Source organism: Nuphar pumila, chromosome 6 (assembly GCF_984573655.1).
Source record: "Nuphar pumila chromosome 6, dmNupPumi1.hap1.1, whole genome shotgun sequence".
Taxonomy (NCBI): Eukaryota; Viridiplantae; Streptophyta; class Magnoliopsida; order Nymphaeales; family Nymphaeaceae; genus Nuphar; species Nuphar pumila.
This window is the reverse complement of record NC_143254.1, coordinates 98,847,215-98,866,472: the sequence shown is the minus strand read 5'-3', so window position 1 is coordinate 98,866,472 and position 19,258 is coordinate 98,847,215. Positions and strand designations below refer to the sequence as shown.

General features: G+C 40.4%; 2 protein-coding genes across 3 annotated transcripts; one reads left to right on the top strand and one right to left on the bottom strand.

Annotated features, from left to right (window-relative positions):
- Nucleotides 1-442: 442 nt before the first annotated feature.
- LOC149835366 (protein NUCLEAR FUSION DEFECTIVE 4-like) lies at nt 443-11,669 on the top strand. Of its 2 annotated transcripts, none has more exons than XM_090008429.1 (3): nt 443-909; nt 9,646-10,604; nt 10,694-11,669. In XM_090008429.1, exons 1-3 carry the CDS (start codon nt 586-588, stop codon nt 11,169-11,171), a joined length of 1,761 nt encoding a protein of 586 aa, XP_089864555.1. In that variant the 5' UTR covers nt 443-585; the 3' UTR covers nt 11,172-11,669. The 2 variants fall into 2 exon arrangements, with proteins under 2 accessions (XP_089864555.1, XP_089864556.1); XM_090008430.1 differs by having other exon boundaries at nt 454-909; nt 10,099-10,604.
- Nucleotides 11,670-12,392: 723 nt separating this feature from the next.
- LOC149835365 (uncharacterized) lies at nt 12,393-16,089 on the bottom strand. The gene is made up of 2 exons (XM_090009571.1): nt 15,937-16,089; nt 12,393-12,935 (listed from the first exon to the last, which is right to left on the bottom strand). The coding sequence occupies exons 1-2, from the start codon at nt 16,087-16,089 to the stop codon at nt 12,393-12,395; spliced, it is 696 nt and encodes a 231-aa protein (XP_089865697.1).
- Nucleotides 16,090-19,258: the final 3,169 nt, after the last annotated feature.

The following is a 19,258-nucleotide window of genomic DNA, read 5'->3' as shown; positions in this document are numbered from 1 at the left end:
TGTTAAGAGTATGCCAACCCGGCTGAGCCGTTTAATAAATGGGTTAGGCGGGAGGGTCAACCCGTTTACCCAAACCCGACCTGCCAACCCATTTACCCGACCCCGACTCGCCCACCAACCCGTTTACCTGTTTACCCGAACCCGACCCGCCAACCCGTTTACTTGAACCCGACCCGTCAACCCGCCCGCCAACCCGTTTACTTGACCCGTTTATTAATGGGGTTGACCGTGTGGTGTCGGGTTACCAGTTTAATAAATGGGTCGGGTTCGTGTTTGCCACAGCCGACCCGTTTAATAAACGGGTCAGGTTCATGTTGAGGTATGCTGACCCGCCAACCCGCCGACCCGACCCGATTGCCACCCTAGTCTGCTCTAAGTTACTGCCATCTCCCGTAATTTATTCTGAGAAAGTAGACAAAGCCAATTTAACTTTTTGTACATGAAAAAAAAAAAAGGGAGAGGAGGGGTGTGCGAGTGAAGCAGCGAAAGACGAATGTTCACCACTGCAACAAATTTTTCTCTACCACCGTCGCCACCATCATCAAATTTGAGAGAAGCGGATAGATAGTTGGAAGAAAAAGAAGGATGGTGGCTCTGAAGGCAGGCAGCAGGCCTCCATGGGTGGGCCTTGCAGCTGCTGTTTGGGTTCAGGTTGCTGCCGGCAACTCATACAACTTCCCACTCTACTCCCCTTCTCTCAAATCCGTGCTTGGATACAGCCAGCAGCAGCTCACCTTGCTCGGGGTGGCCAATGACATAGGAGAGAACGTGGGCATCCTCCCGGGGATCGCATGCAACAAGCTCCCACCATGGGTGATTCTCATGGTTGGGACCTTTGCTTGTTTTCTGGGCTATGGGGTCATGTGGTTAGCCGTCAGCCAGACTGTGACTTCCTTGCCTTTTGTGGTGGTAAGTCTTGGCAAAACCCCCTTTTGTGTTTCTCCTAATCTGTATAAGATTTTCTTGTTCCTTTTTTCCCATTTATTGGAGGAAGAGGAAACTGAGAATGAAAACAAGAAAAGAAAATCGATGATGGTGTTGTTTGTTTTAGGAATACCAACCATATGTTTTCGCTTGGAATGTGTTTTTTGCTCCATTGGGATCAGTATTTGGTTCATTGTGGGGTTTTCTGTATTTTTATTATTAAAGAAAATAAATATAAAAAAACTAATTTGATGATGGTGGTGTTTGTTTTAGGAATACCAACCACATCTTTTCACTTGGAGCGTGTTTTTTGTTCCATTGGGATCAGTATTTGGTCCATTGTGGGATTTTCTGTATTGTTATTATAATGAAAATAAAGCTGAAAAAGACCAATTTGATGATGGTGCTGTTTCCTTTATTTAGTATATGTTTTCACTTGGAATGTGTTTTTGTGTTCCGTTGGGATCAGTGTTTGGTTCATTGTGGGATTTTCTGTGAGTGGGTCTTCGTGGAAGATGCGGAAATGTGCCTAAGCAGACGCCTTTTATCATAAATATCTAGCCTATGAGTCCATATTTTGTGTTTGGTTTCTGTAACCGGACAGTTTGAGTTGTGGGAATCTCTTAATGGTACTTAGTGCTGTTGTTTCCTGCCTTTAACAATCAAACACATCGTTGGGAATTTAATGTTGTGTTCACAAGTTTAAAGATACGATGTTAACTGCGGATTGGAGATTTTCTTATTTGAACTGCTTTAACGCTGGGATCAGTTTATCATTTGGATGCATATTTTTTTTTCTTTCTCTTGCACGATTCAGATGTCACAGGTGTTTTCAGTGTTAGATACAAAGTTCCTTGTAGGATTGTTGCGAATAACTTTGAGAATAAATTTGCTCTCCTAGATTAAGGCACGTATGTTTTTGGGTGATTGTCCATATCTTGAATTTCATTATTATGGTGTTATTTGTTGTTGAGGGGTTCTCAGGTGTCATTTTCAAAATTCTGCAGGATCTGCTAATTCATAACGCTAAATTGATCATTGTTATACTTGACAGGAATTTTTTTTGTCAATAATTGTGATAGATACTTGTAGAAATGGATTTTAGGTTGATTGAGAATTTGTTTCTTCAGATGGAGAGCTGGCTTTGTTCAGCTTTGTCTTCAACACTCTAACATGAGTCATATGTGCTGATACTTTTTGTACAACTAAAGTAATGTAGAAAATGAAATGAATGTTACTAATATGTTAGACTAGAATATCTTCTTCATATTAGTGATGTAGCTGATGGAGTGCTCACTGATTAACTCTGCTAGTTTTTGGTTTATACCAGACAAACAACCATTTTCAGTTTTTCTGCAGCACATATACAATCCTTGCGAGGGGCCAATGATGTGGTCTTCTGATTTTCGATTCTTTGCCTATTTCATAACTGTTCTTCTAGGTCATATACCCAATTAGTCTGAGTCTATTTCGTTTGATTTGGTAAAAGCCTCTTCAGCCTTGGCATGGGTTTTCGACTTTCAACTATTATTTCGGTAATGATCCAGACCAGAAAATTCTTGAGGATTATGATTACTTGGTTGTGTTGTTTAGAGGCACAACCAAGCTTGCCATTGTTTGTATACATGATTTTCTTCATACACGTTTCTCTTTGGTTATCATATGAGAGCTCATAGTAGAGAGAGATTTGAATGTTTTGCGATGACAGAGCTGATGATTAATGCTGGAACAGTTGGTGGACGAGAAGAGTATTTAAGATGGGGAAGTTGGAAAGAAAACTAAAAAAGCCCTAAGTTGATCAAGAGCTTATTGTTTAATGTTTTAATATCCTTTTATTAATAACATTTATCGATTTATTCTTATAATTGTTTTTTTGGTAAACATTAAAGGAATTATGCAAATCTTGATTCCCTTCATTAAGAACTAGTGATTCCCAAGAAAGATGAATCTTGATTCCCTTCATTGGGAATCACAGTTCCGTGGGGGGGCGGATATCAATTATGATTGTTTTGAGCCATAAATCCCAAGAAATGGGAATTTCTATTGCTGTTTTCTGGAATTATGATTTCCATTTCTTGGGAATTGTGTCTGCTTTCAAATCATGCCATTTTGGCATTTTAGAAGTGACATCCTATGTTTTCCTTGGAGCATGCTTCTTGCTTTTATAAGTGCTTCAGTCACCAGTATCTTTCTCGACAATTTCTCAACAAGGTTTTGAAAAAATGGTTTTTCCTATGTCATAGGAACATGCCCCTCAAGGGATGAATCACATGCAGGCATGACATGACACGGATCCGGACACGAGATTCGGTTTGATTCATGTCTGACACGTTGACATGATGTATGACACACATCCGACACACGCGACACGGTGTTCGACACACATGACATGATGTCTGACACGGTAAAATATGCTTAAAAATATATATTTTTAAATTTAATGGATAATATATATATAATATATGTACGGCCATGTCCCCGAATCCTAATTTTTGAAAAATGCCGTATTGTACCAAGCAAATCCGCATCTTACCCCGTATCCACATCCCCATCCAAGTGACATAGGGTTTTTCTTCAGAAAATCTTAGGAGTTTTAAAACTGAAAAAATATAAGAATAATGAAAAGATAAGAAATGATAGATTTATATTATTTTTCTTGCAAAACTATAAAGAAACTAGTACAAGAAAATTTTAAATGCAAAAGAAACAAAAACATATAAAACACAAGCTTAAAATATAGAAAAAAAGATTTTCCCATAAATATCACAATTTTATCTTTATTATATGATTTCTGGTCAATGTTTTCGGTATCATTGCGAATCGGCTAATTAGTTTCATTTCGCCCAGAAATCAATACGAAACGGAGCTGATTTGGCTTATTTTTAAATATAAAAATGGTTTAGAATATGTTTTTAATATTTTAAAATTATTATTTTAATATTTTTGTGACATGTGTCATCTGCTGGTTAAAATCAGAATCAGAATTGGCCAATTCCTTGAATCGTTTTGAAAATTGATTCAGGGCTGATACCAATTCTGACAACATTTGTCCTGGTGATATGTTGAAAATATCTTGGTATTTTCACTTTTTTTTTGCTGTTGCAAAAAAAAAAACAATAATGTTGCAATATTTTCAAAATATTGTTGATATTGATAACCATGTTTTAAAGAGGAGGGAGTTTTCAATGGCTAGTCAGTATATTTTCTATGCCTCATGGCAGAAAAAATCACATGATATCTACTTTTGGTCGTGCCTGTTTATTCATAGACTGGTGCAGTGGGGCATAGTCATCATATCTAATGATTTCTAGGGGCTTCCTTTAGGTCCATCATATTGGTGCCACGCAGTGTTATTAAATGCATGCCTCAAGGCGCAAAAAGCGCGCCTCACTTCAAGGCGAGGGGCTTTGTGCCTTGAGGCGCAGGCATAAGGCGCAAAAGCCCTGAGGCGCACGCCTCATACGCCTTGAGGCGCACGCCTCAGGGCAAGGCGCGCCTCAAGGTGAGGCGTACGCTCCTCACCTTGTTTTGGTAAATTTATATTTTTCATCTATTTTACATTGAAAATTGAGAATCTCAGTTGAAACTCGGGTCTGGCCCATGTATGGTATGAAAGTTCACAAACCATATCATATATTAATTGGACCCTTCGGGTCTGACCCAGATTCTTTTTTAACCTTTTTATTTATCATCAAACCTATGTCACATGGGTGCGGGTGCGGGGATTCGACACTTCCAAAAAACCCGGGTACGGGGGTGTGGCAGGGGCAAAAATGTAATATATATATATATATATATTTGAATTTTTAACAGTTAACATTGTCATAATATCATTCATCATGCATGCAATATATCAACCTAAATATGAGGTCCCTCCCCTGCCGAAAACAGAGGGAGCAGGGGGGGCTCAGCCCCTCCCCTGCCGACCCAACAAGAGAGCGAGAGGGGGGGGGGGCTCGACCCCTCCCCTGAAATCAAGGGAGCAGGGTGGGGGGCTCGGCCCCTCCCCTGCCAAAAACAGGGAGGGGCTTAGCCCCTCCCCTACCGAAAATAGAGGGAGCAGGGGGTGCTCAGCCCCTCCCCTGCCGACCCAACAAGAGAGCGAGAGGGGGGGCTCGGACCCTCCCCTGCCGAAAAACAGAGGGAGCAGGGGGGGGGGGGGGGCTCAGCCCCTCCCCTGTCGACCCAACAAGAGAGCGAGAGGGGGGAGGGGCTCGGCCCCTCCCCTGTCGACCCAAAAAGAGAGCGAGAGGGGGGGCTCGACCCCTCCCGTGCCGAAAACAGAGGGAGCAAGGGGGGCTCATCCCCTCCCCTGTCGACCCAACAAGAGAGCGAGAGAGGGAGGGGGGGCTCGGCCCCTCACCTGCTGAAAACAAAGGGAGCGAGAGGGGGGGCTCGGCCCCTCCCCTGCTGACCCAACAAGAGAGCGAGAGGGCACAGGGGGGGGGGGGGGGGGGGGGCGCTCGGCCCCTCCCCTGCCCACACAAGAAGAGAGCGAGAGAGGGTACGTACCTGCGAAAGGAGAGGAGGAGCCTAGGAGGTGGAGCTGGGGCGTCGGTAGGAGAGAGCTCGAGCTGAGGGGGAGAGGAGAGGAGAGATTAGGGGCAAAAATTTTGTTTTGCCCTAATCCTCCTTTTCATCGGGGAATATTTTTTTTAACGCCAAAAAGTGGACAAAAATGACCCTGGGTGAGTTGACCGCACCCGGTGCCGCACCCGCATCGCGTCGATGCGGGTGCGGCACCTGTTTTGCCGAGTCCCTGTGACTTAGCATCAAACCCAAACCATTGACACCCCTAGGTGAAAGGTGCTTGCCTGAATTAACTTGATTGATTGAACTTGAAAGGTAAAGTTCTTGAATTAAGTTTTGAGCCTGAAGTGGACCTTGTTGGGGCATTTGCACAAGAGCTCCAAACCAAACCAGTTTTTGTCCTTTTAAATCTCTTTTTTTTCTTAATTAGCCATGGAGAAGCTGTTGTTATAGCTTTGACTTGACCCCCCCCCCCCCCCCCCTCCCTTCTGTAAGGGCAAAAACTCTGAATCAGGCTCCACAACACATCAGTTTCTTAATATATTTTAACTTTTGTTGATTAATCTCATATATTTTCTAGTTATGTAATCTGTTTTTTAGTTACTTTTATATGTTAATCTCATATTTTTTAGAATAATCTCATATATTTTAACTTTTGTTGGTTAATCTCATATATTTTCCAGTTATTTCAGTTATGTAATCAGTTTATTAGTATATTTTAACTTTTTTTTGTTATTTTCATATATTTTCCAGTTATATAATCAGTTTTTAGTTACTTTTATATGTTAATCTCATATTTTTTAGTACTTATTTGAGATTTTCTATTTCTTATTGATTGTTATTTAATCAATAATGCATTTCTTTATTTATTTGTATTTTTAGATATTTTTTATAATATTTTTTAAGTTTTCAATTTTTTTTTTTAGGCTTATGCTTTACGCCTCCCCTCGGTTTTTGGTGGAGCACCTCGCTACGCCTCAACGCTTTTCACAACACTGGTGCCACGGTTCCAGGCAAGGGATACTGGGCATAGGCTCACCTGGAAATGGTGACTGTTTCTTGTTTGGTGGTATTCTTTGTTGGAAAGAAACCACCGAACCTTTGATAGGATTTCCTTCAACCTAGAAATCAGTACTATTAAACCAAAATTGGGGTTATCCCCAAAGAACTATGGGGGAGTGGTTTATGATTGTCTCTGTGGTGAACTTGATTTTACCAAGGATGATGAGAACGTGAACCCCCAACTGTTTGTGTTGGAGAGACCGTTTCTTATTTTTCGCCGAAGCGTATGCTGAAATAGGTGAAATTAAAGGACATTACCTGAATGCTACTGCAGGTACATCCTAAGAAATGCTCAAAAAGGTGGCATGTGCCCGAGAGTTGGGAGTTCCTATCATAATGCATGAGTACTTAACAAGGGGATTCACTGCAAATACTAGCTTGGCTCATTATTGCCCAGACAATGGCCTACTTCGCATCCACCGCGCAATGCATGCAGTTATTGATAGACAGAGGAAACATGGTATTCACTTCCGTGTACTAGCTAAAGCGTTGCGTATGTTTGGAGGGGAGCATATTCACTCTGGTACCGTAGTAGGTAAACTGACAGGGGAACAAGATGTCACTTTGGACTTTGTTGATTTACTACGTGATGATTTTATTGAAAAAGATCAGAGTCAGTATTTATTTCACTCAAGATTGGGTATCTATACCAAGTGTTCTGCCCGTGGCTTCAGGGGGTATTCACGATTGGCATATGCCTGCCCTGCCTGACCGCGATATTTGGGGATGATTCCGTGTTACAGTTCGGTGGAGGAAGTGCTGGTATTAGATGGCCTGAATTGAAGTTGGGTTGGATTGGATTGACAACAAGAGACTGGCAGCAGGATGTTCTTGTAGATTTGACATAGTGGTTGTTATCTAATTCTGGGTGTCTTATGGTCACCCGTATAATCATTTCCTCATGAATTTTTCTTTCCTTCTCAAATATGTGTGTGAATGCTTGTTGCATTCTAACTTTAATCCCTTAGGGGGCGTTTGTTTCATGCTTCTTTCGTAGGAAACAGGCCGTTTTCACATGAAAACGACAGTTTTCTCATGAGCATGAAACTAACACGTTGGGAGTGGTGCCCACGGTCAAGGGGATTCAAGTTTCTCGTTGACTGACTTTTAGACGAAAGTTGTTTCATATGGTCTCCCCTAGGGAATGACTCTCTCCTTCATTGCAGCCCCAATGCCTCCACACCCCGTGCCTCTCTGCCATCACTTGTCCTGCACACCCTCAGTCCCTCACTTTTTGGCCATTCCCATGCAGCCATACTATTCCATCAACACTGCTGCAAGCTGCAGGTAACAGGTAATCTCTCTCTCTCTCTCTCTCTCTCTCTCTCTCTCTCTCTCTCTCTCTCTCTCTCTCTGTTTACCACCTCATTTGCCTAATCAAGGAGAGACAGGGATTGGTTCCTTCCTCCGTTGCATTAATCTCCCTGAGTATTTGTCTCTCCCCCCTCTTTTTTTCCTTCTGTTTAGGGTTTCCATTCTCATTCTCCTTTCACTAATGAAAGAGTCTAGGTTTTTGCTTCTGAATTCCCTGTTTTTCCCCTCTTCACTAGTAATTTTGGTTATTACTGATTGCAGATTATCTTATGCATTACAAGTTTGTTTCTGCTTGTTTTGATGGAATCTGCTGCCGTTTTGGTTTGAGAATCGTTGTTTTTCCCATACGGGTCGTGTACTGCTCCCCATGTGAAACAAACACTCCTTAAAATGGTGTTTCATATGAAGTGCCTTTCACAGAATTTGACTTTCCAACTAGAAGCCACTTTCACATGAACGAGTTTTCCCTTCCTATCCCCTAAAATAAACACCCCCTTAGGGTCAATATTAGTAACATTTGCTAACATTGATGTATTTTGGTGTCAGTAAAGCCAGATCTTGTTAATGCCATTTGATTGTCTAAGGATATGTTTTGTTGAGATATTTCTAGGAAGCACGCTACATTTTGGCCACTTTGTGAAGTCGACTCAGGTTATCTCTGGGTTATCTAGCTTTAGACTGAGTAAATGGTTAGAAAGAGTTGGTTGACAAGTTGTCATCCCAGATATAGAAGTAAGGCTCATTAAAAGCTTGTTAAATGTTAAATTAATAACAGCATTATCATATATGTATATTTAGCAATCTTTCATAATCTTTCAAATATGGATCCTAACTCAGTGAACAGTTAAAATTAAGGTAATAGAGTTCCTTTTTGATGCTTTATTAAAACAAATGTTCTTGTGGTGGTATTCGTATTGGTTTAGCATGAGCAGATTATAGATCCTCAAGCTTGAGTAACCTTCACTAAGCTTGCAAAAAGCTTAGGTTTGACTAGAGCTTAAACAACCAAGCTTGAGATGAAGAGTTCTTGTACGACCAAGGCTCGAGCTTTGATCGGGCTCATGTACACCACTGTGTGGATGTGAGAACTTCTTTCAGATTCTAAATCCACTTAATTCTCGTCACACCTGCCTCCGAAGTCCTAGTAACATCCACCCAATGAAGTTGGGCGAGATTAAGTTTAGTGCCTCTTTCTTGCTGTGTTGATAAACTAGGTTGCAGTGCAGGAAGTAGGAGTGTGAACAAATGCACTTAATGGACTGATTCGAGGGGGATTTGAGAAGCCATAGGTGATGTAAAATGCCATTTGGATAGTGGGAGATTTCTCTTTCAAAATAAATTGGAAGTGATTGGGTGTGATTTGAGGGGGCAGGTGTGTCCAGGGGGGGGGGGGAGAGCACTCAAATGGAGTGCATAACATATAAATTATCTCAATAACACTTATGTGTCGTACTTAAAATGAATAACTTCAATGTAGTGTACATGCAACTCTATAAATAATGTATGGACATTGGTTTTCCTAACTAGTTGGGTTCATGCCTCCATGAACGCATGGGAATCATAATTCCTCTGCCGTAGCACACTCCAAATGATGCCAACTATAATTATTTTCTGCTTCCTTCGTGAATGTAAGCTTCCCACTATTATGAAAACCTCATATTTGATGCTTTTGGAAACAAAAGCAAAGCTTATAATTGTATTTTTAATATCATCAGACATGCTCAAAATCTGAATATTTTTTGTCTGTGCGAGTCTGTTGTATGTTTTTATATATTGATAAACGTGCATTAATTAATCTCTACTAAAATGTGGCAGTTATGGCTTGCATTATGTGTTGCTACAAATAGTAGTGCTTGGTTTGGCACTGCTGTACTTGTGACCAACATGCGGAACTTTCCTCTTAGTAGGGGTACAGTAGCTGGCATCCTCAAGGGTTATGTTGGGCTCAGTGCTGCTGTATATACAGAAATTTACATAGGGGTACTTGATAATTCCTCTGAAAAGCTCTTGCTCTTTCTTACTTTAGGGATTCCTGTTCTGTGTCTTGCACTGATGTATTTTGTCAGGCCTTGCACACCTGCATCAGGAGAAGGCTCAGCTGAGCATGGTCATTTCTTGTTCACCCAAGCAGCCAGCATTTTTTTAGGCATTTATCTTCTCATAACTACTATTTTGGATGATGTTGTGTCTGTTAGTTATGCTATTTCTGTGTCATTTGTGGCACTGATGGTAATCTTCCTTTTGGCACCGATGGTGATTCCCATAAAGATGACAATTTTTCGAGATAAATCCAGAATCCAAAGTGTATCTGATCTAAGAGGTTCTGTTACAGAACCTTTAATTGCCGGATCTGCAAGAGGGAAAGAACAGATGAACAATACGGCAGGTGATTCGGTTGATCCAAATTCTGAAAACCAGGAGCCCTATTTGCTTGTTTCTTTGTCAACCAGAAACCTTGGGAGCCTTGAGGAGGATGAGGCTCTTATTGATGTGAGCATTCTTCTGGCTGAGGGTGAGGGTGCTGTAAAGAGTAAACGTCGACCCAAGAGGGGGGAGGATTTTAAATTCGGTGAGGCCATAGTCAAGGCTGATTTTTGGCTTCTTTTTCTGGTTTACTTCCTTGGTGTTGGTTCTGGCATTACAGTTCTCAACAATCTAGCACAAATTGGAACTGCAGTTGGGGTTAATGATACCACTATCCTTCTGTCCATCTTCAGTTTCGGCAATTTCATTGGTCGTCTTGGTGGGGGTGCAGTGTCTGAATACTTTGTGAAGTAAATTCAGTTTTCTTCTGGGTTACACTTGTAAGTTTTTTTTTTTTGGCATTTACTCAATGAACATGTAAATCACTTGTATCTTGCAGGTTGAAAGCAATTCCTCGAACTATCTGGATGACAGTGACACAACTAATGATGTTGGCAGCACACCTTCTCTTTGCATCAGCTCTTCAAGGCACATTGTATGCTGCAACTGCGTTGCTTGGTATCTGTTATGGCGTCCAGTTCTCTATCATGGTCCCAACTGCTTCTGAGCTGTTTGGGCTGAAGCACTTTGGTGTAATTTACAACTTTATGGGCATAGGGAACCCGCTTGGTGCTCTAATTTTCTCTGCAGGACTCGCTGGTTATGTTTATGATAAAGAAGCAGCCAAACAGTTTGGAGAAGGATTGGTTGGTTCGAGTACGACATGTTTGGGTCCCAACTGCTTCAGGCTCACATTCTTTGTTCTAGCTGGTGTTTGTGCCTTGGGCTCCCTACTGAGTGTCATTCTTACGATAAGAATACGACCTGTATACCATATGCTTTACTCAGGGGGATCATTTCGTATTCCTAGCACTTAACAGCATTAATATGGCTACGATAAATTGATAAGAAGAATAAAGAAACACAGTTTGGTAATTCCAAGCTAGTGGCTTTTGTAGTTTGCAAGGGCAAATTTGGATGGTGTAGAGGTTCATCTTTGATGCTAAATCTAGTTTTGAGGGCAATAATCGCAATTGCTGTCGAGAAATTTTTATTTGGTTGATATCCTGTAATTGGTACCAAGGTATTCATGGTTTGCTTAGCTGCAAGAGGGATTTCTTATGTCCAAACTGTTGTGTTGTATGGTATTAAGATAATTGAGTCTTTTTTTCTTTCCTTTTCCATGGATCACCCTCTATTCATGTCGACATCATCGGCATGAATTTTGTGGTGAGATCTATTATGTTTATAAGTAATTTTCTTTATACGCTTAGAGTGAGATTCTTTATACGCTTAGAGGGAGATTATGTAATAAAAGGGCCTTATTCCCTCGAGTAACCTCTTTGAAATAGAAGACTGCTGATCCTTTTCGTGATTATCATGTATACCTTTCATCTTTTCATTTATCAATGATGGATATTAATCATGACTCATGCATGCCATAACTGAAGTGTTTAATTAAATTAGAAATGGAACATTTTTTCATACTTTGATGTGTCTGGGTTTTCTACTGTCATTCTTCCTCTGGTTTGCAGGATGGGGCAGTGGAGTTGGCAGAGATGATTTTGTAAATTTCGACACGTCTCAATTACACAACGTGACGGTTGACTGAGATGCCTCAGACCTGAGCCACCAACTTTGTTGTTGAACTGGAAGTCTTTAATGGGGGCACCACAAGTAACCTTCTATAAAACCTTTTCATACAGTTAACCCATCATAGTGTAAACTTAAAAAAAAAAATTAAAGGAAATGGCTGCATGCTTCCCTCTTTTCACCGTGGAAAAAAGAACTCTGGAGTAACTGAAAAATATAATCTTATAAAGCGAATGACAAACAACTTACAGTTGACTATCGGTGCCCAACATACAAAGCTTTTCAGGCACCATTATCATATACTTCATGTAGGCAAGATATTCATCAATGTTTTTTGGTTTAACATGATTCATAATACTACCAAACATGGTTCCCCCAATCCCAAAACGAGGGGGCTTCAGGACATGGTATAGAGAAGCAAGGGAGGAAGTGGCAATGAATATGCACTCACAAGCCATAAAAATAAACGCCCCTTGGTATCCAAATTGACAATAATAACTCATCATTCATGTGGGTTTCAAATCCTGAAACATCGAAGCCCACTGGATTTCTTCATTCGCATTAGGAAAACTCTCACTGTCAACACAATCACCTTTAAAACTAAAAGCCAGGGGACTTCGACCAGGAGGTGCAGTTGCAGGGCCAACCTTTACGGAATTTGACCTGTTGTTGGTGCTGCCATTGTAGAGAAGCAATTGGCCAGACTTTTGAAGCACCAATTTCCTAGCCTTTCTAACCTTCCAACTCCTATTATGGTTCAACTTTGGCACGATGGCTAGTGAAGAATCCATATGGTCAAGCCAGGCCTGTAAATACTTAGCAACACACCTCTTAGTCTTCTTAATTGCTGCAACAAGCCTAGATAATGGCTGGGGCCTTCCTCCACGCTCTTTCTTCGCAAGCTTGAGTATCTCTAGCCTGTGTTTAGATATTGTGATGCCCATGCTTTGGAGAAAATCATGGTTGAAGTACACGATGTCTTCTTCCTCAAGCTCATTATACGCGAACACGAGACCATATTCGTAAACCAATGAAGGCTCAAGACCAGTCTTAGACAACCAAGAAAACCAATCCATGGTTGAGAATTATGGGGTGATGATATTCTGATGTGGTCTTTATAGGGAGGGGATACAGCAAGCGCAGGTGAGCAAATGGAGAGGAAAAGAGATACTAGAGACCTAGCGCCTTGTCCTTTGGTGGTTATTTCTAAATTTTCGAAAGTTGGGTAGTTGATGTGGTGGGCTAATTGGACAGAAAGTGAAGACCAAGATACAGGTCTGAGGGATTCCAATCAAGAACATCATCTTCAATCACGGCATGGGAAAGGGAAAAGTGGGCCATCTCTTTTCTTGGAAATATGCAATCAGAGATGTAAAACCAACCTCAAGAGTTTACACACTCTTTTGGAACAAGGCCATGAGAGAGTAAAATTGGTCAGCAATCAATCTCAATTATCTGTCCAGCATCGCGGGGCCCACCAAGTGCTGATCCTTAATTGAGTGAGGGGGGTGTTCCACCTTACTCGTTAGGAGCTATTAGGTCAATGATCATCCTCATAATTATGTTCAACAACTTGGTGGGGTCATGCTTATAAAATTAAATAAAAACCATTGTGGTCATGGTTCTAGATAGGGGTGTCAACAGGTGGGGTTTGGTTTGGACCCAGGTGGAACCAGACTTGATCCCGGTTTTCGGGTATGGCATCAGGTCCGGACCCGAGTCTAATCGGACTCACCATAAGAAAAACCACACCCGGATCCGATAAAAACTACATGAACCAGACCTGGGCCATACCCGATAAAATAATATGGTTTATCATTTTTACATTGAAAAATTATGGGTCTTAATCGGAACTCGGGTTGGTCCCAGGTCTGGTATAAAATTTCTCAAACTATACCCGGATCCATGTATTAATCGGACCTTTGAGTCTGGACCCAGGTCTTCTTATTTATCACCTTACCCAGACCCTATAGGGTTTGGTACAGGTCCGTGCCAGGTAAACCCGATCCGTTGTGGTTTAAAAATTCATAAATGTTTTATTGAAAAAATATAATCTAAGGGTCAATTCACATTAAATAGACCGTGCCGAATCCATGTATAGGGTCAGATTTGATCTAAACAACTTGCATCAAAACAATTAAGAGGGGCATGAAGATGGGGGATGAGTGGAACCGAACTGCATGGTGCAAAACCAAGTGCAACGACTGTTTAATATGGGTTGGTGTTAAGGGCTCAAATGAGCCATGTCCATATCCGAGCTCGACTGAGCAACTAATCAGGTTAGGCTCGGCCCGACCAGGTTTAGGGCAAGAAAAAAAAAACAGCCCATAGTGGGTTGGATAACCAACCGGATTCGTCACTATATGGATCTCCTTTAGACGCGAGCAAGTATAAAAAATATGATACATAGTGTTATGTTTTTAACAATCTAACGGCTAGTAAATATGCCCTGAAATATTACTAGTTGATTATTTTAGAATGATAATTAAAAGTCAAGACATAAGGTGGCCTAATAAATAAGCTGGGCCTAAATCATTGAATAAAAACATTGGCAGTGGGGGACATACATCACGTTACGTTTAGCTTTCAGGTCAATACAATTAAATTAAAAAAAAAAACAAAGAAAATAACCTATAATGACATTTCATGAAAAAGAAAAATGGGTCATGATCTCCAAGTCTTTCTCATGATCATTTCATACAAAATCGGTGTGTCCGCAAATGGGATGACTCCAACTTGAGATGGGACCCGATTTGGTCTCGGGTCTACAATGGACCCATTATGTTGTGTACATCGTGCAGACCATGTCAAGTTGACATGGGAATCCAGAAAAGGGTTGAGCCTAGGGGTGTCAATGGGTCGGGTTTACCTGGATCAGACCCATACCAAACCCTATAAGATCTGGGTACCGTGATAAATAAGAAGACACAATTAAGATTCAGGTCCAGACCTGAAGATCTGATTAATACATGGATACAGGTATAGTTTATGAAATTTTATACCAGACATGGGCCCAACCCGAGTTCCGATTAAGACCCGCAAATTTTCAATGTAAAGATGATAAAAATTTATTATTTTACTGGTAATGACCCGGGTCTGGTTCATGTAGTTCTTATTGGATCTGGGTATGATTTTTCTTATGGTGAGTTTGATTATACCCGGGCCTGGACCCAATACCATACCCGAAAATTGGGGCCAAGTCTGGTTTCACCTGAGTCCGAACCAAACCCGACCCGCTGACACCCCTAATTGAGCCTCATAACCTGATAAAGTCTATCCAAGACTAGATGAGCTATCGGCCAATCCTAGTTTCATCCTACCATCTTGCAAGGTCAAGATGAATTTTACCACTAAACGCTACCTACATAAGAAGTGGTCTCCAATTGAATAACTTGTTGATGTCATGATGCGGACACTAGGAGGCGTTTGATTAGTGAGACACAACAGTCGGTGGTCGGCTTGTGATAGCCTCACGGTGGCCATCAAAAAACATAACGCAAGGGTCGAATGCATCCTACTCTAGCAGGACAAAAGGGCCAGACTCAGACTCAAGGGAGTCAGACACTTCTGCCTTGTCACGGACATACGTGCCTACATGCATCCTTAGGGTATGTTTGATGACTTATCCAGGATTGGACGAAATGAACCAAAAAAGTCGGAACAGAACATTGGTTGTGTTTGTTCCATAGCAACTGTTCCAAGTACAACGTTTGTTTGTTTTGACCGTACTCAGATGCTATGTTCCAAATGTCCGTTCTTTGATGATGATGTGCGAACAACTTGGACAATCATGGATAATGGGTTGAATTACTTCGTTTTGGATCGTATGATCCGATCCATCCATCATTTTACATGTTTTAACAAGTTTATTATGATTTTTTGCCTAAATATGAATCCAATTACGAAATTATGTCTAATAATGATATGGATCTGGTGGCGAGGCTAATGTAGAGCTCGGCAGTGGTGACTTTGGTTGAGACACCGAAGAGGAAGGAGAGATCGAGGAAGCTCAGGGAGACCTTCGCAAAATCATAATTCCCATCTGAGCACCTTGATCCGGATCTTGATCGCACATTTTCCATTGGAGAGATTGAGGGAGAGGAGACCTTCACCGACACCAAGGGAGAAGCCATCACAAAAGATCTTGATCCGCACCCGGCCGCTCCGCAATGCCCCAAGCCTGGCCCTCACCTTCGTCTCCATCTAGATAGCCAACAACACACTATTTTTTTTTCAGATTTGCTGCCAGCTTGACCGCCCCTGACGACCTTCTCGCCCTTTGTTGATATGGTCGCCGACACCATTGTCGTGTTCTTCACGGTGTGCGCAAAACCCGAGAATGACCCAAATCCAAGCAAGACCTCGCTGGAGTCGGTCAACACAAAGACATCGTCATAGAAGAACTCAACCTTCTTGTTGGGGTTTCGGGCATCAACGGCAACAGAGATGAAAGAGTTGAGGCGCGGACCGCTGGTAACGTTGAGGGTGGAGATCTGGACGGCTGATAGAGAGAAGTCCAGTCGCTATGGATGGAAGAGCACCCACACGAGCATGACAATGCAGGTCCAAATGAAGCAGAGGCATCAGTACCGCCGCTTCGAGCGGCACCGATTGGGTTGTGATCGGTATGCTGACCAAGTCGAGGTAGAGCTGAGACTTTGTGTAGGTGGTGCTGCCAGCACCTCCGATGGCACTAGCCACTCTGCTTGCCAGATCGGCTCCGGCCGATCGGGATGTTGGGTAAACCCAGTCGTTCATTGGCCGGTCTGGACTATGGGTAAACCCTACCAGTCGAGGCGCTGGCTTCCGCTCCTCCATAGAGTCGAGCAAGAAAGAGGGAGAGGGATGCGCCTGTTGAAGTAAAAAAATTTTTAACTTCGTTCCCTCCATTCTTGTTGTTTTTGTAACATACGTTAATGAATGCGGTGGATGCGCGGAACGCCGCATTCAATGTTTGTTAAAAATGTTGTTCTTGATGTCTTTTACGAGCCATCAAACATACCCTTAGGGAGCATTTGACTGACGGGGCATTGCTTTCCATCCCATGTGACACCTAAGTCATTCGTCAAATGTAGGACCATATTGTCCTGCCAACTTGCGCCACATGGGATGGGAAGCAATAACAGTATTACACATGGCTTGTTTACAGTATTACAGGTCCGATCTAGAATTTATCCAATTCAAAATTCGACTCGATTACAGTTTTTACATGTAAATGGTTTGTTTTTGTTCAATTTTTTCCAGATCCAGTATTACAACATGTATTTCAGATTTGCATTAAACCTTACCACTTTGGATCTTATTCGGATCTCCTATTTACATGCATTTTCGATTCAGATATGATACCTATTCTGACAAGTTTGCACCCCTAGTTCCAAATCATTTATCCTTCCCTTAAAATAAATTAATGTTTGGAACTAAGGCAGCGACTGTGTCAGATTCAGATCAGATACCTGACCCAACTGAAGGTAAATCGAGCTGATACGGTTTGTGGAACAGTGTCCAGTTTATAATATGAATTCAGAACAAATAATGTCAGGTTTGCTCATTTCCATCTTGAAATCAGATAAATAAATAGGTACAGGACCAGGTCAGAACAGTGTCTGACCCAACTCATTTTATATATTTTACATGAAAAGCAATATATTTGACCTATTTTCTGCAGATCCACTATCAGAGTGAGTCAGATCATATCTAAATCTGGAATTCTGCTTTGTGGTTCAACTTGGATCAGGATATGACACTGAATCCAGTCATTGAACTTAAGAACCCCGACAGACCCATATATGATCCGTTTGAAACCCTACTTGAAAGTTGGAACTCACAGAATTATATATTGATTATGCATAATTTTTATGCATAATTTCATACATTTTCATGCATGATCATGTGCGATAAATGCTTAAAAATGCTTGCTTGCAAAGGTTTTACATAGTTTTTCATTAAAGTGTAATTCGAACAAATTGAGCCTCTTTGGAGTATTTTGGAAAAACTAATTAAGTTTTTAAAAAATATTTTTATAAAGAGAGGTCTTTTAAAATATTGGAAATTTTATAGACACTTTTTAAAAAAAATTCTAAAAACCTAATTAAAAAATTATAAGTAGTGATTTTGGAGGAAGAGGGAGCGTTTTTCCCTCTAACCTTCTGCACCCCCTCTCTCTCTCCTCTCTACCTTTTCTTTTCCTTGTTCTCTTCTCAACCGGTTGCCTACCTTCTTCTTTCTTCTTCTTCTTCTTATTCACTCTTTTTTTTAAACCTCGTCGTCGTTGGTTCTTCTTGCCCTCATCCTCGGAGAGAGAGCGGAGGTTTGTATGATTGCAATGAAAAAGTCATCTTCTTTTTCTCAACCCCTCCGTCGAAGACGGACCAGAAGGTACGTTTCTTTTCCCCCATCTCCGTAATTTTAGTTTTAGTTTTTGCATGGCATATAACATATCATTGCATGTAGTTTCGTTTGATCATTGCATATTCATCGCATCTAGATGTGTTTAGTTTTATTTTCATCATCTGAAAATAAAAAAATAAAAAAATATATAAAATAGTATAGTTTAATCGATTATCTTGATTTGTGTGCCAGTAGGTAAGCGTATTCTTTTATTAGTTCTTTAGTTTGATTCATATTAGTTGTTGTTTTTCTTAGATGTAATTAGTTTACTTTCATAAATTAGTTCAACTAGATTTAGTTTAGATTCAATAATATTAACTTATTAGGGTTTTGCTTTGCTTTTAGTTAATTTATGATTTGCGATAATTATATTTAATCATTCTTGCGTGTTTTCATTTATAAGTTTGTTTATTTATGTATTTAATCATGTCTTTCATTTCTTTCAACATGTTAGATTAATTACTTTAGTTTTAATTAATTTGAATTAGTTAATTCATTATAGTAGAAATCAGTAGATAAAAATAGTTAATTAGTTTATTTATATATTTTTTATTTATTTAACTGAGTAGTTAGAATTATTTTTTGTTTTCAACAATCAGTTAAGTATATTTCCAATTCCAGAATTTTTATTTTTTTACTTAGATTACACTTTAGTTGTTAATTAATTAAGTATTGTTTTTAGGTAGAAATCATTTTAGCCGATTTAGGTACTAATAATTTTCTTTTAATTAGTTAATTTTAGTTTAACGTTAAATCTTTTTTTTAGTAATTAAATTAGTATAGGTTTAGTTTTATGCTATTAGAATCGATAGAAATTAATCAGTTAATGTAATTTAGTTAAGTCACATTAACTGATTGTTATTATTTGTGTTTATGTCAATTATTGACTTTTGTTAGATAGAAGTAGTTTGTCATTTGCTTTATTATTCAGTTAATTAAAATTTTTGTGTAAATTCGGTTAGTATAGTTCTTTATGTTAGTTGAT